Consider the following 23,146-nt stretch of genomic DNA (forward strand, 5'->3'; position numbering starts at 1 on the left):
ATATTACATGAAAATATTGTAATATTATATGACAAATTGCAGTATTACTAGAAAAACTTATGTGATTTCAAAGAAAATGGCAGCATTACAAGAAAGTGACTGGTATTTGAAAATAGTTGCAATATTACACAAAAAAGTTGTAATGTTATGTGAGAACAAATCGCAATATCACATGAAAAAATCATAATATGTGAAAAATAGCAGTACCGGTATTAATTATTAATTCTTTAGGAAAAATGTGTAATGTTATGTGAAAAATAGCAGTATTACAAGATTTGAAAATAGTTGCAATATTACACAAAAAAGTCGTAATGTTATGTGAGAACAAATCATAATATCACATGAAAAAATCATAATATGTGAAAATTAGCAGTATTAATTATTATTATTATTATTATTATTATTATTATTATTAATTCTTTAGGAAAAATGTGTAATGTTATGTGAAAAATAGCAGTATTACAAGATTTGAAAATAGTTGCAATATTACACAAAAAAGTCGTAATGTTATGTGAGAACAAATGGCAATATAACATGAAAAAATCATAATATGTGAAAAATAGCAGTATTACAAGAAAGTCTTAATGTTATTTGAAACTAATTGCAATGTTACACAAAACAGATGTAAGGTTATGTGAAAAGAAATCGCAATATTACACAAAAAAATCACAATATTGTGTAAAAAATTGCAATTTTACAAGAAAAAAATCATATGAGGAGAAATTTCAATTGTACATGAAAAATGTGTACTGTTATGTAAAAAACTGCAGTATTACATGAAAATATTGTAATATTATACGACAAATTGCAGTATTACTAGAAAAACGTATGTGATTTCAAAGAAAATGGCAGCATTACAAGAAAGTCTGACTGGTATTTGAAAATAGTTGCAATATTACACAAAAAAGTCGTAATGTTATGTGAGAACAAATGGCAATATCACATGAAAAAGTCAAAATAAGTGAAAAATAGCAGTATTACAAGAAAAGTTAATGTGAAAAATGTCAATTCTACAAGAAAATGTGCAGAGTCCGGTTTTTCTTACTTCAACTCTTGGAAAATGACAAACTGATGTAATTGTGTTGTAAAAGTATTTGGTGTGGCTCTATCACTCCTTTGGTACCAAACGTCGGCTGTGAGAATCCGAAAATTGCGCTTTGCTTAGTGCAGAAGGCAGCACATGTTTGTAACACATGACACATACCGTATGCTCGCTCGCCGTCACATGACCACATGTGGCAAAAGTTCATTTGCCTCACGTTTAATACACAGTAGTTACAAGTGTGCGCTCTGCCTTACATCAGTTAAGCTTGAAATGAAATGGCGTGTTATTGCTTTATGACACAAATTGTAACTTGAAACAAACTTCAACTTGGAGTGCAGCTACATGTAGTGCGCATGTATTATTTCCTCCTGTGCCTTAATATTTTATTACCTCTGCCTTTTTTTTATCTGTTTACCAAATAAAAGTGTTATCAAAAATTGAACGTTGTGGTTTTTCTCACGGTTAACTGAAATTAAATTGAAGAAAAGAACACTTTTAGGTGTCACGATGATGTTTATACAGGGGGAAATTCAACTTCAAATGTGAAACCAATCTTTGATATTACATGCAGAAGACTTTATTTCTTAGAATTGTGACGATCATGGCTGACTGTTTTTGAAAACCCCAAATGTTCTGAGATTTTCAATTTGAGGTTTTCATAAACTGTCAAATCATCCAAATGATATCAAAAGAAAGCTTAAAATATCTTAAGTTGCATGTTATGAGCCTGTGTCATATTACAGTTCATCCGGAAAGTTTTCACAGCGCTTCACTTTTTCCACATTTTGTTATGTTACAGCCTTTTTCCATTTTTGTCCTCAAAATTCTACCCACAATAATGACAATTTTTTTCTAAATTTTGCAAATGTATTAAAAATAAAATATGTATCATAACAAAAGGGGTAATATTACAAAAATGGATAGATGTTGATAGTCCAACTCATACTGACTGGTATACACACATAATACATACTGACTGGTATACACACATAATACATACTGACTGGTATACACACATAATACATACTGACTGGTATACACACATAATACATACTGACTGGTATACACAACTCATACTGACTCGTATACACAACTCATACTGACTGGTATACACAACTCATACTGACTGGTATACACACATAATACATACTGACTGGTATACACACATAATACATACTGACTGGTATACACAACTCATACTGACTCGTATACACAACTCATACTGACTGGTATACACAACTCATACTGACTGGTATACACACATAATACATACTGACTGGTATACACACATAATACATACTGACTGGTATACACACATACTACATACTGACTGGTACACACACATAATACATACTGACTGGTATACACACATAATACATACTGACTGGTATACACACATAATACATACTGACTGGTATACACACATAATACATACTGACTGGTACACACACATAATACATACTGACTGGTATACACACATACTACATACTGACTGGTATACACACATACTACATACTGACTGGTATACACACATAATACATACTGACTGGTATACACACATAATACATACTGACTGGTATACACACATACTACATACTGACTGGTATACACACATACTACATACTGACTGGTATACACACATAATACATACTGACTGGTATACACACAATACATACTGACTGGTACACACACATACTACATACTGACTGGTATACACACATAATACATACTGACTGGTATACACACATACTACATACTGACTGGTATACACACAATACATACTGACTGGTATACACACATAATACATACTGACTGGTATATACACATAGTCCATACTGACTGGTATACACACATAATACATACTGACTGGTATACACACAATACATACTGACTGGTATACACACATAATACATACTGACTGGTACACACACATACTACATACTGACTGGTATACACACATACTACATACTGACTGGTATACACACATAATAAAATGTTACTACTTCAACATTTCTCAACCGATTTGAAAAATTCCAACACCAACCATTCAAATATTCTAAAAATTTTCAAAAAAATTCCCGCTTTTCCGAAAATTCCACAATTTCCATAAAATTCCCATTGAAATGAATGGGACATTTTTTTAAGTTCCACAATTCCCACATTTTTAATCCGATTCAAACCATTCCAACTCAAATGTTCAGCCTGTTCAAAATTTATTTATTTAAAAAAAAAATTACCGGATTTCCAAGAATTCCCAGTTTTCAGGGACATTTTCTCCATTCAAAATAAATTTTATATTTTTTAAACTTCCACAATTCGCACATTTTTCAACCGTTTCAAACCATTCCACCTTCAACACATTCCACTCGTCCAACTAACACTTTCCCAAGTTCCAAACCAAATTTCGGTTTTCCTGGAAATTCAATCTCTTCAACATTCTAACAATATCAACATTCAAACTATTCTTACATTTATACTACATCCTGTCAGCATTTTAGTTCGACTTCAGCATTGGAGCATTCACACGCAAATTAGGAATTGCCTCATCTAGTTATGGAGTATTAGCTAGACTACTTCTTGTCGGGATCCCCAGCAAGAACATCCAGAAGCTGCAGTTCTTACAAAATAGTGCTGCTAGGATCCTGATAAGTGCGGAAATACGACTATATCACACCAATTCTCAAATCCCTTCACTGGCTTCCTGTTCCACTCAGGATTGAATACAAAGTCTCCCTACTAACCCACCAGTGCCTCCATGGAAATGCCCCCCTCTACCTCAAAGAACTACTCACCCCCAAATCCTCCACACGACACCTCCGCTCCGGACAGGCTAACCTCCTCCAACCTCCGAGGATAAAGCTACAAACAATGGGAGACCGGGCTTTCTGCTCCGCCGCTCCCAGTTTGTGGAATGCTCTCCCTGACCACCTGAGGGCACAACAGACTGTGGATGCTTTTAAAAAAAGGCTTAAAAACCCTCCTTTTTAAAAAAAACATTTTTTTAGATATATGCATACTAGTTCTAGCTATTTGGCTGTTCTAGTTTTTATTTTTATTTATTTTTACTATCTTTTAATTATTATTTTTTATACACTGTAGCACTTTGAGGTTGTTTGCTCAATGTAAAGTGCTTTTTACAAATAAAATCTATTATTATTATTGTTTGTAGAATTTTTTTGGAAAAAAATGAATTTATTCTATTTTGGAATAAAACTGTAGCAAAACAAAATGTGGAAAAAATTAAGCGCTGTAAATACTTTCCGGATGAAAATATAACATACAGAAAAAAATTAAACAATACAAAAAAAAAAAAAAAAAGAGTTAAATTGAAATTTTACTGTACAATTGCAAATATTCACTGTTGAAGTCAATACATTATGCAAACGTTTAGTCTAATTCTAAAACAGAAAGGATCAAATATATAAATAACCCCTTTGAACACAAACCTGCTAGGAACTTTCCATACCATTTCCTACTAAGTTAGCGGCTGGGACTAACATTTCAAGTGAACTTCTTAATGTAGCGGAGCTTCAGATAGGAAATGAGCAAGAATGCGAACAACATGACGGTTAACGCCACGTGGTTCTCCCACAAGCCCCAGGTGGTGTACTCTATTCCCAGATAGTCCAGGTACTGCTCGCCCGTACATCTGGAAGAACACAAGTCACACTGGTTGGTACTCTACCGACTCCATTTTTGTTCCTAATAAAAGTTGTCTGACGTCATACAGTACAGTAATGTCATTGAAGAAAAACGTGCCTTAATTACTTATTTAATAACTATTCAATGTAAACATTATTTTTTCCTCAAATGTGAGCAATGAAAACTACGTAAACAAATACCAAGAGAACAAGAATTAGAAAAAAAACCACAACCTTCGACTTTAGCACAAGGTTATGTTTTGACAGAATTTTGTTTGCTCGCAAGCAAATTTAAAATCAGGCGTTTAGTCTTCACTTTTATTAACAGCAAAAAAGTGACATTAATTAGCTAGCTTTCTAATTACAGAAAATATGACGACCTTTTCCAAATTTTAAATCAGGCTCTACATGTAGTATTCACTTTTATTATAAGCAAAAAAAAATGACGTTTTCCAAAAAATTCCCGCTTTTCCCAAAATTCCACAATTTCCATAAAATTCCCATTGAAATGAATGGGACATTTTTTTTCAAAAGTTCCACAATTCCCACATTTTTCATCCAATTTAAATCGTTCCAACTCAAAAATGTTCAGCCTGTTCAAAACTTTAAATTTGTTTTTAAAAAGTTGTTTGACATCATACAGTACAGTATTGTCATTGAAGAAAAACGTGCCTTAATTACTTATTTAATAAATATTTAATGTAAACATCATTTTTTCCCTCAAATGTGAGCAATGAAAACTACGTAAACAAATACCAAGAGAACAAGAATTAGAAAAAAACCCACAACCTTCGACTTTAGCACAAGATTATGTTTTGACAGAAGTTTGTTTGCTCGCAAGCAAATTTAAAATCAGGCGTTTAGTCTTCACTTTTATTAACATCAAAAAAGTGACATTAATTAGCTAGCTTTCTAATTATAGCAAATATGACGACCTTTTCCAAATTTAAAATCAGGCTCTACATGTAGTATTCACTTTTATTATAAGCAAAAAAAAAAGACGTTTTCCAAAAAATTCCCGCTTTTCCCAAAATTCCACAATTTCCATAAAATTCCCATTGAAATGAATGGGACATTTTTTTTCAAAAGTTCCACAATTCCCACATTTTTCAAATGTTCAGCCTGTTCAAAACTTTAAATTTGTTTTTAAAAAGTTGTTTGACGTCATACAGTACAGTATTGTCATTGAAGAAAAACGTGCCTTAATTACTTATTTAATAAATATTTAATGTAAACATCATTTTTTTCCTCAAATGTGAGCAAATAAAACTACGTAAACAAATACCAAGAAAACAAGAATTAGAAAAAAAACCCAACCTTCGACTTTAGCACAAGGTTATGTTTTGACAGAAGTTTGTTTGCTCGCAAGCAAATTTAAAATCAGGCGTTTAGTCTTCACTTTTATTAACAGCAAAAAAGTGACGTTAATTAGCTAGCTTCCTTGCTACCAACGGCAAATATGACAACCTTTTCCAAATTTTAAATCAGTCTCTACATGTAGTATTCACTTTTATTATAAGCAACAAAATATATATGTTAAATAGCTAGCGAGCTTGTTGCCGACAGCAAATTTGAAGATTTTTTGAAATGTAAAACCAGGCTCTATATTTAGTTTTCACTTTTATTAGCAGCAAAAAAGTGACGTTAATTAGCTAGCTTGCGAACAACAGCAAATTTGACGACCTTTTCCAAATTTAAAATCAGGCTCTACATTTAGTTTTCACTTTTATTATAATCAAAAAATAGACGTTAAATAGCTAGCTAGCTTACTGCCGACAGCAAATTTGACGATTTTTTGAAATGTAAAACCAGGCTCTATATTTTGTTTTCACTTTTATTCGCAGCAAAAAGTTAGTTAGCTAGCTCGCTAGCTACCGACAGCTTTAACTATCCTGAACAGATTCAGTTTCAGCTTAAATTCTGAGTTACATTTAGCTTGCTAGGTACTTATTGTTCATATGACTGTTCCAAACAGGATTTGTATTTAACAACAATGAAGTTTTAGCTAGCACGTAATTAACAGCTATTTATTTATTATTATTTTTTTACTTTTCTATGAAAATCTAAATATATTTAGTTAGTCAGTACGATAACTGGAGAACTACCAACAGTATTTTACGACTGTTAAAAAATTTACATTTTTAAAATTATTTTAGTTACTGTAGCTAGGTAACTACTGAGAACTACTTATGATTGTTCAAATGTACAACCACACTGCAAAAACTGAAATCTAAGTAAGTTTAAATATCTCAAATAACGGTGATATATGCTTATTTTCTGTCTGATAAGATAATTCTTCTCACTAAGCAGATTTTATGTTAGAGTGTTTTACTTGTTTTAAGGGTTTTGCTCCTAAATGATCTCAGTAAGATATTACAGCTTGTTGCTGAGATTTGATGAGCTATATTGAGTAAAACATGCTTGAAACTAGAATATCAACTGTTGCAAAGCTGTGTCATCAACACTCACAAGTATAAAACTACTTTTTTAAAGTAATCATTTCTTATTTCAAGCATGAAAAAAAAAATCATGACTTTGACACAATTGTGTCTCATAATTAAAACGGATGACGGCCAAATGGACTTTGCCGTTTTATTTTCAATGAAACAATATAAAATAGGTACTCATATAGTAGTACAGTTGGCACAGTACAGTACACTGTCAGTTAATATTTCAACATTTGACATTTCTAACTATTTTGAACAGAAATAGTTCATGCACATTCAGATGAATTCTTCAAAATGACAATAAAACATTTTTTGGCCAGGGGCCGGGCTGTATATATGCGCACTAATTGACTGAAAGAGCACGCACTTGGTGCGATGATGTCATGTTATTGATGGAAAAATGCATTTTTATACAATATGATTTGCCTGAACAGCTAGGAGACCCCGAGAGTAACAAGCGCTTGCCTTGTTGCCTTTCCATTAAGAACAATAAATTAGTTTTTAGTATAAGTTTGCTGGTTTCAAGAAATGTAATGCCGAGCGCATACCATTATGTCAAGATAATGGCACTAGCATTTAATTCATTTAAGAATATCTTTCAACATATTGAGCAAAAAGGTCTCTTTTTTTTCTACCAGGAAAAGTGCACTTGTTATTAGTGAGAATATACTTATTTTAAGGTATTTTTGGGTTCATTTAAGTTAGCTAATTTTACTTGTTTTGGAAAGTCTTGACAAGCCGAATTTTCTTGTTCTATTGGCAGATAATTTTGCTTAGTTCAAGTAAAATACCCCTCATTTTTGTATTTTTTTTCTTCTTTATGAACACTGACTTTTTGCAGTTTTGAAAAACATTAACCAGTTAAGTTAGTTGTTGCGGTTTAAATGTAGAACCGGTACTTTAAAATAAGAAATGTAGTTAATTAGTCTCCTGACAGCTACTTTATTAATTTTTTTTTGGATTCCTTTTTTTTTTATACAAAGTTTTCAAGAAAGCAGAAGATATTCGGTTAGTTTACGACTTTCATCTATTCAACCGGGGTTTGAACTTTAGTTTTTTTTACTCACGTCAATCCGACCGTGATCATCGTGCTGCAGTTGGTGGTCACGGCGGACATGTTGGCGTTGGGCGTGGCGCCGACCTCCTCCTCGCAGAATTTTAAACCCACAAACTCGTTGATCTTCAAGGCCTGAACGTTCCCAAGTCAAAAGTCAGAAAATAGGGAGAGAACGGAAACGGCGCTCCCGATGAGAGTTGGGGACTCACCGCCAGGCCGTAGCGAGGAATACTGAAGTACTTGAGCCAAGCGAGCCAGTCCATGATGCTCGGGAGGTTCACCAGGAGACCTGAGAAGATCTAGAAAACTTCAATCTTAGTTCATGTGACCTAACAATGAAATGTGGCCCAGAAAAAGCTCTAAAAAGGCTACCATATTTTCCGGACTATAAGCCTCTACTTTTTTCCAACGCTTTGAAGCCGGCGGCTTAAAAAATGGTGTGGCTAATTAATCGATTTTCTTCGCTAACGACCATGATCTTTTATAGTCAACAAATAATTTTTATATTACACCGACAGAGACACTGAAAAGGCGTGTTATTGTTTGTGCTATGACGCCATCTTTTGGACGAGTTTGCGCCCTACTGGCGCTGCGAGTTGAAAAAGTACTTGTTAGAATAATTGTTTCTAAATTATCACAAAAACTTTGTATTACATTGTGTTCCTGAGAAGAAGACAAAAGGGCCTACCAAGAGGAAGAAGGCTCGTAAAACTCCACAGGGACTTCAAAGCGGACAGATGGCAGGATCTTCCCAAACTTCCAGACGAACTCTTTTTGAAGTATTTTACGAACTCTCTTTGAACTATTTTATGGAACTCTCTTTTAAACGTTCGGTAACCGAAGGCAACGCTGTTTACGACCCACTTCCCTCTGAAGAAGCAGGAGTGCAATCTTGTGGGAGAGCGTGGTTGAAGACTGTACCGAGAGTACAGTCGCCATGTTCCTCCTCATGAGTCCAAATTGAATTCTGTCTCTGTATAATTTCTTTGCCTCTTGTCTTGTTTAATAGATGTCATCAGTGTTTCAACCTGACAGTACTTCTTGTTTTTTTGCCTCGAACCAGAAGTATAGTCGTCCAAAAGGATTATTCATTCATCATTCCAGGCAAGTTTTACAATATAACTAAAACAATTCATACTTACTAAACCATGCCATGTGTGATGTCTAGGAGTGATTTCTTGCCTATTTGAACGTGCTATCGTAATGTAATCAAGCTGGCGTCATGAGCGTTAGCGAATATGCTAACATATTTACAAGTAACTGCGTTAGAATTATTAACTTACATTCTTTTTGTATTGTTTCAGTTTAACGGCCGTAATCTTTTATATTCAACAAATAGTTTTTATATCACACCGACAAGAGACATTGAAAAGGCGTGTTATTGTTTGTGCTATGACGCCATATTTAGGACGAGTTTTGTGCCCTACTGGCGTTGCGAGTTGAAAAAGTACTTCTTGTTTTTTGCCTCGAACCAGAAGTACAATCGTCCAAAAGGATTATTGTTAGAATAATTGTTTCTAAATTATTACAAAAACTTTGTATTACATTGTGTTCCTGACAAGAAGACAAAAGGCTGTCTTTTGAAACCTAAGGCTCGTAAAACTCTACTGTGTAGGGGGGGGAAACAAGATGGTGTTCCTGTGTTCTCTTATGTATGGTAATCAACAGAAGGATGTTGTTCTGGCCCAAGGACATCAAAGCGGAAAGAACCAAGGATCTGCCCAATTTCCAGACGAACTCTTTTTGAACTATTTTATGGAACTCCATCCATCCATCCATTTTCTACCGCTTATTCCCTTTTTGGGGTGGCGGGGGGCGCTGGAGCCTATCTCAGCTACAATCGGGCGGAAGGCGGGGTACACCCTGGACAAGTCGCCACCTCATCGCAGGGCCAATACAGATAGACAGACAACATTCACACTCACATTCACACACTAGGGCCAATTTTAGTGTTGCCAATCAACTTATCCCCAGGTGCATGTCTTTGGAGGTGGGAGGAAGCCGGAGTACCCGGAGGGAACCCACGCAGTCACGGGGAGAACATGCAAACTCCACACAGAAAAATCCCGAGCCCGGGATTGAACCCAAGACTACTCAGGACCTTCGTATTGTGAGGCAGATGCACTAACCCCTCTGCCACCGTACTGCCCTTTATGGAACTCTTTTTGAACTATTTTACGACCTCTTCTTTTGAACTGTTCGGTAACCAAAGGCAACGCTGTTTACGACCCACTTCCCTCTGGAAGCAGCTGTGGTCAGGTGGGGGGGAGAAAGTCAAATAAAGAAGGAGGAGTGCAATCTTTGGGCAGAGCGTGCTGGAGATTGTAGAAGGATACAATGTCCGGGCGACTCTCCTCAATATATTGAGTCCAAATTGAATTCTGTCTCTGTTTAATTCTTTGCCTCTTGTCTTGTTTAATAGATTTCATCAGTGTTTGAACCTGACAATTATTTATTCATCATTCCAGGCAAGTTTTACAATATAACTAAAACAATTCATACTTACTAAACCATGCCATGTGTGATGTCTAGGAGTGATTTCCTGCCTATTTGAACGTGCTATCGTAATGTAATCAAGCTGGCGTCGTGAGCGTTAGCGAATATGCTAACACATTTACAAGTAACTGCGTTAGAATTATTAACTTACATTCTTTTTGTATTGTTTCAGTTTAACGGCCGTAATCTTTTATATTCAACAAATAATTTTTATATTACACCGACAGAGACACTGGTAAGGCGTGTTATTGTTTGTGCTATGACGCCATCTTTTGGACGAGTTTGCGCACTACTGGCGTTGCGAGTTGAAAAAGTACTTCTAGTTTTTTGCCTCGAACCAGAAGTATAATCGTCCAAAAGGATTATTCATTCGTCATTCCAAGCAATGTTTGTAAGTTTTACAATATAACTAAAACAATTCATACTTACTAAACCATCCCATGTGTGATGTCTAGGAGTGTTTTCCTGCCCAATGTAATCAAGTAAGCGTCGCGAGCATTAGCGAATATGCTAACACGTTTACAAGTAACTGCTTTAGAATTATTAACTTTCATTCTTTTTGTATTGTTTCAGTTTCACAATCTCCTTACAGAGTCTGTTTAGCTGATTGGAGAGCTAGCTTCCGCAGCGAGTGGGTCCATGACGATGACCTCTGTTTTGTTTAATCGGCCGTTTTACTGCCGTGTTACATTTAGAAGGAATTAAGGTATGTAAATAAACATTTACAAAAATATTTTGTACCTGTATATATCTGCTGCCTATAGTCGGTGCTGCTAATATACACTATATTGCCAAAAGTATTTGGCCACCCATCCAAATGATGAGAATCAGGTGTCCTAATCACTTGGCCCGGTGTATCAAATCAAGCACTTAGGCATGGAGACTGTTCCTACAAACATTTGTGAAAGAATGGGCCGCTCTCAGTGATTTCCAGCGTGGAACTGTCATAGGATGCCACCTGTGCAACAAATCCAGTGGTGAAATTTCCTCGCTCCTAAATATTCCAAAGTCAACTTTATTATAAGAAAAGTGAAGAGTTTGGGAACAACAGCAACTCAGCCACCAAGTGGTAGGCCACGTAAACTGACAGAGAGGGGTCAGCATAGTGCAAAGACTTTCTGCACAGTCAGTTGCTACAGAGCTCCAATTGTGACCTTCCAATTAGCCCACGTACAGTACGCAGAGAGCTTCACGTAATGGGTTTCCATGGCCGAGCAGCTGCATCTAAGCCATACATCACCAAGTCCGATGCAAAACGTGGGATGCAGTGGAGACGCCTTCTCTGGAGTGATGAATCACGCTTTTCCATCTGGCAATCTGATGGACCAGTCTGGGTTTGGAGGTTGCCAGGAGAACGCTACATTTCGGACTGCATTGTGCAGAGTGTGAAATTTGGTGGAGGAGGAATTATGGTGTGGGGTTGTTTTTCAGGAGTTGGGCTTGGCCCCTTAGTTCCAGTGAAAGGAACTTTGAATGCTCCAGGATACCAAAACATTTTGGACAATTCCATGGGATGGCACCTCAAGTTCATATGTGAGTAAAGGCAGGTGGCCAAATACTTTTGGCAATATAGTGTATGTAAAATATTTACTTCTTCCAAAATTTAGTGGGTGTGGCTTAAATACCACTGCGCTCTACAGCCCGGAAATACGGTACGATTATTTTTGATTGCAGTCTGACTACAGACACTAGGGGGCGAGGCAGCATCTGACCAGAGTTTCCTCACCATCATGAAGACGAAGGTGATGGTCATGAAGATGTTTGCGAGCGCCACCACCGTCTGGTCGGCGGAGATGGCCATGGTCATGGCGGTGGCGGTGTAGGCCACCAGGGTGACTGTCAGCGTGAAGACGGAGAAGGCGGCCAATGTGGTTTTGAGCCCTGAGAGGACAAAATGACACATGGTCCTTCAGCCAGAAACGGACTGGAAACGCAAAAGAGGGTCTTACCAATCATAAAGTAGACCCCACAGCTGAAGATGACCGAGGTGACGGTGCGCAGGACCATGTCAGACAAGACCTTAGACAGGAAGTAGACAGACACCCTGTAGTAGCCGCTGATGTACTCGTGCCTGCAACAAGACCAGAACTAAGTTAGACCCACTTGCACTGCAAAAAGTCAGTCTTCAAAAACAAACAAAAAAAAAAATACAAAAATGAGGGGTATTTTATTTGAACTAAGCAAAATTATCTGCCAATAGAACAAGAAAATTCGGCTTGTCGAGACTTTCCAAAACAAGTACAATTAGTTAACCTCAATGAACCCAAAAATACCTTAAAATAAGTATATTCTCACTAATAAGTGCACTTTTCTTGGTAGAAAAAAAAGAGACCTTTTTGCTCAATATGTTGAAAAATATTCTTAAATGAAGTACAAGCTAGTGCCATTATCTTGATATAATGATATGCATCATGATTTTTTTTTTCATGCTTGAAATAAGAAATGATGACTTTAAAAAATTAGTTTTATACTTGTGAGTGTTGATGACACAGCTTTGCAACAGTTGATATTCTAGTTTCAAGCATGTTTTTGTCATGTCTGTGTGATGATGTTTTTGTTTTGGTCATGTTCGGTTTTGTTTTTGGACTTTTGTTTTGTCACCATAGCAACCATTAGTTTTCACCTGTCACGTCACGCACCTGTTTCACGTTTTGAGTCACGCACCTGTTTTCGTTAATCATGTCTATAGTATTTAAGTTCATTGTTTTCAGTTTGTCGTTCTGACGACATCCCGCATTTATGCTTCTGCACACTCTCCACACCCTTATGACCCTTGATGCTCTTTTTTCATGCCGGTTCCATGCCAAGTAAGTTATTGTTTATTAAGCCACAGTTAGTGTTTTTTGTTGTTCATAGTTTATGCCTTTGTGCAAGTATTTGTTTTCATAGCCAAGTCGTTTTCTCTGCCACTGTGCGCGCTTTTCGTTTGTACTTTTTTGTAGTTATAGTGTTTAAATAAATCATGTATTCACCTTCACGCCACATCTGGTCCAATTCACTGGCACCTCGGGAGAACAAACCTAATCATAGTCCAAGTCTTGACAGTTTTACTCAATATAGGTCATCAAATCTCAGCAACAAGCTGTAATATCTTACTGAGATCATTTAGGACCAAAACCCTTAAAACAAGTAAAACACTCTAACATAAAATCTGCTTAGTGAGAAGAATTATCTTATCAGACAGAAAATAAGCAAATATCACCCTTATTTGAGATATTTCATCTTACTTAGATTTCAGTTTTTGCAGTGTGGTTTTATGAAGGCCTGAGTTCTTCAAACAACGTACACCAGAATCGGGCAAAATACGTCCCGCAGGCAACATGCGGCCCATTAAGGTTTTCAATCCGGCTCGCCGGACGTTCTACATCATTTTTTTAGACCTTAAACATCAAAACAGTAGCCGCCATCATGATGTGCAGTGCTGTTTTTAAATGACCCTAAGTCTTGAACTATAGAAAGTATTTCAATGGTCGAAATCTGCACTTTTGAGTGTTTTACGAGTGAAATTACCCTCTGCATTTGACCCATCCCTTTGTTCCACCCCCTGGGAGGTGAGGGGAGCAGTGAGCAGCAGCGGTGGCCATGCTCGGGTGTGACTATCAGTGGTACTTTAACTTTATTATGGTAATCTACGTCACAGTAGCTCAGACCAGGAACAAGCCAGAGTGGGTGGGGTTTATTTTCAGAGCAGCCAGCCCCAAACGCATGTGTCAGGAACAGATGCGGAAGCGGATTTTTACAACAAATGTCTGCATAAAAGTGATAATATATCATATTGTAGGTGTTTATTACACTTTGCATTCATATTTTGTTTGATTGTAAAAGAGACAACTATGGAGGAGCTGGTCTGAGAAGTAAAAGAGTGGCGACGTTCATATGTTGTTAATATTCAGTGTTTTATTGTTTATAGTTAATATTGTAAATCCCACTTTTTTTATTTTCATGTACATTTTGGGTGTCGCATTCAGTAAAAAACTGTAAAATTTAATTCCGTTTTTTTGAGGTGGTTTGTCATAACTTTTTTAGAACTCTATAAGACATTGTGACTTTTGGTATTAGTCTTCCTGGAAAAAAAGGGACCCAAACACACATTTTTACAGCTAAATGTGTATATATCATTTACACCAGGGGTGCTCACACTTTTTCTGCAGGCGAGCTACTTTTCAATTGATCAAGTCGTGGGGATCTACCTCATTCATATATATAATTTACATTTACTTATTTATGAAATATATGTTTTTGTTAACAAGTTAAAGGTGTTTAATGATAATGCAAGCATGTTTAACACATATAGTTAATATTGTTAATCAATTAAAGGTGTTTAATGAAAATACAAGCATGTTTAATACATATAGTTAATATTGTTAACAAGTTAAAGGTGTTTAATGATAATACAAGCATGTTTAACACATATAGTTAATATTGTTAAAAAATTAAAGGTGTTTAATGATAATACAAGAATGTTTAATACATATAGTTAATATTGTTAACATGTTAAAGGTGTTTAAAGATAATGCAAGCATGTTTAACACATGTAGTTAATATTGTTTAAAAAATTAAAGGTGTTTAATGATAATACAAGTATGTTTAATACATATAGTTAATATTGTTAACAAGTTAAAGGTGTTTAATGATAATACAAGCATGTTTAACACATAGTTAATATTGTTAAAAAATTAAAGGTGTTTAATGATAATACAAGAATGTTTAATACATATAGTTAATATTGTTAACAACTTAAAGGTGTTTAAAGATAATACAAGCATGTTTAACACATATAGTTAATATTGTTAATAAGTTAAAGGTGTTTAAAGATAATACAAGCATGTTTAACACATATAGTTAATATTGTTAATAAGTTAAAGGTGTTTAAAGATAATACAAGCATGTTTAACACACAGATTCCTTTCTTTCATGAAGACAAGAATATAAGTTGGTGTATTACCTGATTCTGATGACTTGCATTGATGGGAATCAGACAGTGGTGCTGATAATGTCCGCATTTTTGAATGGAGGAGAAAAAAAGTCCTCCTTTCTGTCCAATACCACATGAAAGTGGTTGGTTTTTGGCATCTTATTCGTCCAGCTTCCGTACTCCTTTGTATACACTTTACAAGAAATACATTGTCGGCAAACTCCGTAGCTTGCTAGCTTGTGCACGCCAGCTTTCTGAGACTCTTATTTTGTTAGCGCAACTGTGCAACTGTGCAGTCGGTCTTTGGAGTTTCGACAACAGGTACGGCGCCAGAATCTGTTGAAATAAAGTGTTTCTCGCCTTCCAGTCGGTAATTTTAATGAGCTGGCAGCAGCCAGCGTCATCTCAGAAGACCCTCGGGTGCCGTGAATGTCAATCAAGTGACGAAAGTGACGTCATAGTGAAGATTTATGATCGCTCATTTTTAGGACTATTTTTTTAATGCCTGGCTGGTGATCGACTGACACACCCTCCGAGATCGACCGGTAGCTCGCGATCGACGTAATGAGCACCCCTGATTTACACATACACATTGATGTGGGATCTGAGCCGATGTTGTTGTCGTGGCTTGTGCAGCCCTTTGAGACACTTGTGATTTAGGGCTATATAAATAAACATTGATTGATTGATTGCAGAAGTGGGTAGTAACGCGCTACATTTACTCCGTTACATCTACTTGAGTAACTTTTGGGATAAATTGTACTTCTAAGAGTAGTTTTAATGCAACATACTTTTACTTTTACTTGAGTATATTTATAGAGAAGAAACGCTACTTTTACTCCGCTACTTTTATCTACATTCAGCTCGCTACTCGCTACTAATTTTTATCGATCTGTTAATGCACGCTTTGTTTGTTTTGGTCTGTCAGACAGACCTTCATAGTGCCTGCGTTTCAACAAATACAGTCACTGGTGACGTTCACTCCGTTCCACCAATCAGATGCAGTCACTGGTGACGTTGGACCAATCAAACAGAGCCAGGCGGTCACATGACCTGACTTAAACAAGTTGAAAAACTTATTGGGGTGTTACCATTTAGTGGTCAATTGTACGGAATATGTACTGTACTGTGCAATCTACTAATACAAGTTCCAATCAATCAATCAAAAGTGTGAAGGAAAAAAGACCATTTTTATTTCAACCGTACACCCCGTCAAAAGCCTAAAGACTGACTGCACAGTTCCTGTCTTCACAATAAAAGTGCCGCTCCATCGCGCCTGCGCTTTCAAAATAAGAGTCTCCGAAAGCCTGCGCAAACAAGCTAGCAAGCTACGGAGTTTGCCGCCAATGTATTTCTTGTAAAGTGTATAAAAACGAATATGGAAGCTGGACATATAAGATGCCAAAAACCAACCACTTTCATGTGGTATTAGACAGAAAGGAGGAACTTTTTTTCTCCTCCATTTGAAAACGTGGACGTTTGTCATCACTACTGTCTGATTACAATCAATGCAAGTCATCAGAATCAGGTAATACACCAACTTATATTCTTGTCTTCATGAAAGAAAGGAATCTATATGTGTTAAACATGCATGTATATTCATTAAAACATCTTTAACATGTAAACAAAAACGGCAAAAAAAATAAATATAAATTATATACTGTATATATCTATGTATGTATATATATATATATATATATGTGTGTGTGTATATATATATATATATATATATATATATATATGTATGTGTGTGTGTGTGTATATATATATATATATATATATATGATATGTGTGTGTATGTTACTCATCAGTTACTCAGTACTTGAGTAGTTTTTTTACAACATACTTTTTACTTTTACTCAAGTAAATATTTGGGTGACTACTCCTTACTTTTACTTGAGTAATAAATCTCTAAAGTAACAGTACTCTTACTTGAGTACAATTTCTGGCTATTCTACCCACCTCTGATTGATTGACATTGGCCCCCCCAGATACATTTTTTTCCCTCAATGTGACCCCTGGGTCAAAATATTTGCCCAGCTTTGACGTACACAAACAGCTTCCTCTCGGTGATGAAGAGCTCGGCCGCCGACACCGTGCTGAAACACTGGTTGGTGGTGATGAAGAAGAGCGCCCCCATCCTGCAAGAAGATCATAGACTGAGGTTCATTTCTACTCTGTGACCCCTGATGTTTGACCCTGGGTCACCAGCAAGGGACCCACTGGTGTCGATCTTAATTGATCCTTGAACAGGGTTTGTAAATCGAAAAGTTTTGTATAGTGAAGCGAAATTGTTCATAAGAAACAATGTCAATATGAATGATGGGTTCCAGCCTCAACAAAAATCCATATTTTAGTGAAGGTTTGTACACTTTAAACACAATATAAAGTACTGTATATCAAACAACCCTTTGGTGCCCTCATAAACGATCAGAAATCATAAAGATCTTTAACTATAAGAACCATTTTGCTACAATAATAAACGTTTTAAAAAGTAAAACCCACTTACAGTAAATGAACATCGCCAGCTGCTCCTTTGGCTCACTTTAGAAAAGACACGTGTTGGATACTGCTCTTGTTGCCTTATTTGTATTTGACTTTGTTATTGAACAAAACCATTTTTTTAAGTAACATAGAAATTGATCAGAGCTGTTCATCTATTTTATGGCATCCAAAATCATTAAAAATGTGTTACTTTTGAATAGACAATCGTTTTGAATCGAGACTCGATTCTGAATCTACCTGCTCAGTGGCCTAGTGGTTGGAGTGTCCGCCCTGAGATCGGTAGGTTGTGAGTTCAAACCCCGGCTGAGTCATACCAAAGACTATAAAAATTGGAGCCATTACCTCCCTTCTTGGCATTCAGCATCAAGGGTTGGAATTGGGGGTTAAATCACCAAAAATGATTCCCGGGCGCGGCCACCGCTGCTGCTCACTGCTCCCCTCACCTCCCAGGGGGTGAACAAGGGGATGGGTCAAATGCAGAGGACAAATTTCACCACACCTAGTGTGTGTGTGACAATCATTGGTACTTTAACTTTAACTTAAAGAGGCAACTGGATTCTAGATGATAAATCATGTCTTTCACCCGGATAGTTGAAGGTTGTTGCCATAAATCGAGAAGTTGGTTAACTTTGACATTCAACTTAGACCTGGAAATGGCGAGAAAGACACAGAAAGATGCTCGTTTTGCACAACACCTTTTTTTTTGTCAACTTGTATTAGGGTTATGATTAATTTTTCTTCCAAACGGGAAATCAAGAACATCCTATCAGTCGGCATCTCAGTGAGAGCAGACGTTGTACATTAAGTGATTGTTTTATTGTGTTGGTGGCTTGTATTTCTTGTTTAGCACTTAGGAATACTGCTGCATGATGTTTTTGTTGTTGTTGAAGGAAATAGCAAACGTGATGCGTCTGTGAAATTAATTTGAAGTATGCCTATAATAAGCAAAATGAAAAATGAAAGTGCCTGTTACTACATTACTTATCCATCCGTTTTCTACCGCTTATCCCTTTGGGGGTCGCGGAGGTGCTTATATATTGTTCTGGTCCTTAGAATAATCAATTGTTTACGTAAATGCATGTTACTTTTCTTGAAAGAGTCTTCCTCCTACCTGTTCTGGATGCCACTCTGATCGTCTTTGACCCTGAAGAAAATGGCTCCCACAATTAGAGCCAGGAAAATGTGGACCCCCACCTGCACAAAGCAGAACCAAGACCAATCATACACTGCAAAAAGTCAGTGTTCAAAAACAAGAAAAAAAAAAAAAAAAAATGAGGGGTATTTTATTTGAGCTAAGCAAAATTATCTGCCAATAGAACAAGAACATTTGGCTTGTCAAGACTTTCCAAAACAAGTAAAATTAGCTAACCTCAATGAACCCAAAAAAATAAGTATATTCTCACTAATAACAACTGTACTACTATACGAGTACGTATTTTCTATTGTTTCATTGAGAATAAAACAGCAAAGTCCATTTGGCTGTCATCTGTTTTAATCCATCCGTTTTCTACCGCTTGTCCCTTTCGGGGTCGCTGGAGCCTATCTCAGCTGCATTCGGGCAAAAGGTGTATGAGACACAATTGTGTCAAAGTCTTTTTTTTTTTTTTTCATGCTTGAAATAAGAAATGATTACTTTAAAAAAGTTGAGTTGAGTGGAGTTTGAGTTTATTTGGAACATGCAAGTATACAACATGATACATCACAATCTCCAGTTTCTCTTTTCAACATGTTCGAAAAGGAGTAGGAAGAAGCAGAGCTTATTTAATCCTACCCCTTTTCTTTTACATAACAGTTGCTAAAACTTTTGTTCACTTCCTGTTCTCAATTTATTCACAATATACTCCATAAGTAATCACAATAAAATAAGTAAATAAATAATAATTGGTGAAGTAAGTTACATTTCATATGTTGAAATAAGTAAGATTATTTTGTGAGTGAAAGAATGAAAGAATGGATGAGTTAAATAAATTCAGAATGTTTATCATGGTTCTTCTTCTTTGTACTTTGTAAACACTTTTAAGTTTGAAGAGTTTCTTGAAGTGGATCATATTAGTACATTGTTTGATTGCTTTGCTTAATCCATTCCATCATTTAATTCCACATACTGATATACTGAAGGTCTTAAGTGTTGTACGTGCATACAAATGTTTTAAATTACATTTCTCCCTAAGATTATATTTCTCCTCTTTTTTTGAGAAGAATTGTTGTATATTCTTGGGTAGCAGGTTATAGTTTGCTTTGTGTATAATTTTAGCTGTTTGCAAATTCACTATGTCGTAGAATTTCAGAATCTTTGATTCAATAAATAAAGGATTTGTGTGTTCTCTATATCCAACATGATGTATTATTCTAACTGATCTTTTTTGTAACACCGTTAATGAATGAAGTGTACTTTTGTAATTATTTCCCCATATTTCTGCACAGTAACTCAGATATGGTAACACTAGTGAGCAGTAGAGAATATGAAGTGATTTTTTGTCTAGAACATGTTTTGCTTTATTCATTATTGACGTGTTTCTTGCTACTTTATGTTGTATATTTTTTTACGTGAGATTTCCAGTTCAATTTATCATCAAAAGTAGTTTTATACTTGTGAGTGATGATGACACAACTTTGCAACAGTTGATATTCTAGTTTCAAGCATGTTTTACTCAATATAGCTCATCAAATCTCAGCAACAAGCTGTAATATCTTACTGAGATCATTTAGGACCAAAACCCTTAAAACAAGTAAAACACTCTAACATAAAATCTGCTTAGTGAGAAGAATTATCTTTTCAGACAGAAAATAAGCAAATATCACCCTTATTTGAGATATTTAATCTTACTAAGATTTCAGTTTTTGCAGTGTACTCATTGATATTTCAGAATATTTAGCTTTTTGGTGTAGCAGGAGGTTTACATGTATCCGATAGCAACTTTGTACAAAGAGTCAGAGCATTAAGAGGTCAGGGGTCAAGCGGACACTCATCAGAGAAAGCCGGCGGCGAGGGGGTTTGTGGGGGCTTGACAGCGCAGAGTGAGAAAAGTGAATAAGGACACATGTTTTAATCCCAACAATTGACACATTATGACAGAACTAAGCGGTTCCCAGGGTGAGCGGATAAGCTAATAAGGTTGAACCCGGCCCGCTCATGTGAAAGCACAGGAGTGATGGGTGGTGACACCGTCATGTGACCAGCCCCGCACCGTGGCCATCGGTGGGTGTGGGGGGGATTCGGGCCCAGATATGATATCAGTTCAGACCCTGGCCCGAAGGAGGCAAGAGTCGGGGTCACGACAGTCATTAAAGCCGATTATGGCGCCCACGCCGTCCAGATCCTCGCTTTGGGGATTATTGGAATTTATCTGGGTCCAATTGGCTGTTAATAATTCTTAAAGTGAGGAGACTTCTCAAGGCTTTGAGCAGGTTGAGCCCTCCCAAAAGCCGTCTGTGCCTCCAGATCATGACCATCATGACGATGATGAGGGTTCTAAGGCAGGGATGTCAAACACGCGGTTCAATCCGGCCCGCGAGATGAGTTTGCTAAGTGGAAAATTGAGCTGCATTTTTAAATGAAAGAAACTGCTGTTCTAAAAATGTCCATTGTATGTCACAATAGCAATTCTGTCAGGCAAGCAAATACCGTATTTTCCGCACTATTAGCCGCACCTAAAAACCACAAATTTACTCAAAAGCTGACAGTGCGGCTTATAACCCGGTGCGCTTTATATATGGATTAATATTAAGATTCATTTTCATAAAGTTTAGGTCTCGCAACTACGGTAAACAGCCGCCATCTTTTTTCCCCGTAGAAGCGGAAGCGCTTCTTCTTCTATGATATAAGCAACTGCCAAGGTAAGCACCCGCCCCCCGTAGAAGAAGAAGAAGCGCGCGGGTATTACGTTTCATTTCCTTTGTGTGTTTACATCTGTAAAGACCACAAAATGGCTCCTACTAAGCGACACACTGTGGTTCTAGCTTGCCATGCTAATGGCCAGAAACTTCCACCCATGGTGATATTCAAAAGGAAGACCTTGCCAAAAGAGAACTTTCCAGCCGGCGTCATCATAAAAGCTAACTCGAAGGGATGGATGGATGAAGAAAAGATGAGCGAGTGGTTAAGGGAAGTTTACGCGAAGAGGCCGGGTGGCTTTTTTCACGCAGCTCCGTCCATGTTGATATACGACTCCATGCGCGCCCACATCACAGATGGTGTCAAAAAACAAGTGAAGCACACAAATACAACACTCGCCGTCATTCCGGGTGGATTAACCAAAGAACTCCAACCGCTCGATATTGGTGTCAACAAGGCATTTAAAGCACGACTGCGAACGGCGTGGGAACAATGGATGACCGAAGGCGAACACACATTCACTAAGACAGGGAGACAGCGCCGGACGACATACGCCAACATCTGCCAGTGGATCGTAAATGCCTGGGCGGATATTTCGGTCTCAACTGTGGTCCGAGCTTTCCGGAAGGCAGGATTCACGGAACTGCTGGAAAAACAACAGCGACACTGACTCTGATGACTTCGACGAGACGGAGCCGGCCATTTTGGATCCCCTATTCGCCCAACTTTTTAATTCGGACACCGTAGGAGAAGAATTCGAGGGATTTATGAATGAAGAATAACTTCAGAAAGTGAGTGTTATGTTTATTTTGTGTGTTGTGACATTAACGTTCGAGCAACATTAAGTTATTGCTATTGCTCTGCACTATTTTGAATTTTACTATGTTTGTGATTGCACATTTGCACATTACCGTACATTTTGGGAGTGAACAGAGTTGTTAGAACGCTGGTTTTTAATATATTATTAAAGTTTAACTGACCTATCTGACTGTTTTTTTGACATTCCCTTTAGCGCAGTTAGATGCGGCTTATAACACGGGGCGGCTTATAGGTGGACAAAGTTTTGAAATATGCCGTTCATTGAAGGCGCGGCTTATAACACGGGGCGGCTTATGGTGCGGAAAATACGGTAGTTTATCTTGGGACAAGCAAGAGGTACACGGTAAAAGCGGGGCTGCGACTCCTCCCCCTCGACCCAATGTAAA

The 23,146-nt window shown here is 36.9% G+C and overlaps 1 protein-coding gene across 1 annotated transcript in view; it reads right to left on the reverse strand.

Moving 5' to 3' along the window:
• Window positions 1-4,389: 4,389 nt before the first annotated feature.
• Window positions 4,390-23,146, reverse strand: part of abcg2d (ATP binding cassette subfamily G member 2 (JR blood group)) — a 45,210-nt gene continuing 26,453 nt past the window's right edge. Inside the window, exons 9-15 of the mRNA XM_061922978.1 lie at window positions 19,218-19,300; window positions 17,653-17,742; window positions 12,636-12,757; window positions 12,413-12,567; window positions 8,400-8,489; window positions 8,201-8,322; window positions 4,390-4,694 (exon numbers count right to left, since the gene is read on the reverse strand). Coding sequence (XP_061778962.1) covers window positions 4,547-4,694; window positions 8,201-8,322; window positions 8,400-8,489; window positions 12,413-12,567; window positions 12,636-12,757; window positions 17,653-17,742; window positions 19,218-19,300 — 810 coding nt within the window. The 3' untranslated portion in view covers window positions 4,390-4,546. The remainder of the gene's footprint in view (window positions 4,695-8,200; window positions 8,323-8,399; window positions 8,490-12,412; window positions 12,568-12,635; window positions 12,758-17,652; window positions 17,743-19,217; window positions 19,301-23,146) is intronic.

This window comes from Nerophis lumbriciformis, linkage group LG27 (assembly GCF_033978685.3).
Source record: "Nerophis lumbriciformis linkage group LG27, RoL_Nlum_v2.1, whole genome shotgun sequence".
Classification (NCBI taxonomy): Eukaryota; Metazoa; Chordata; class Actinopteri; order Syngnathiformes; family Syngnathidae; genus Nerophis; species Nerophis lumbriciformis.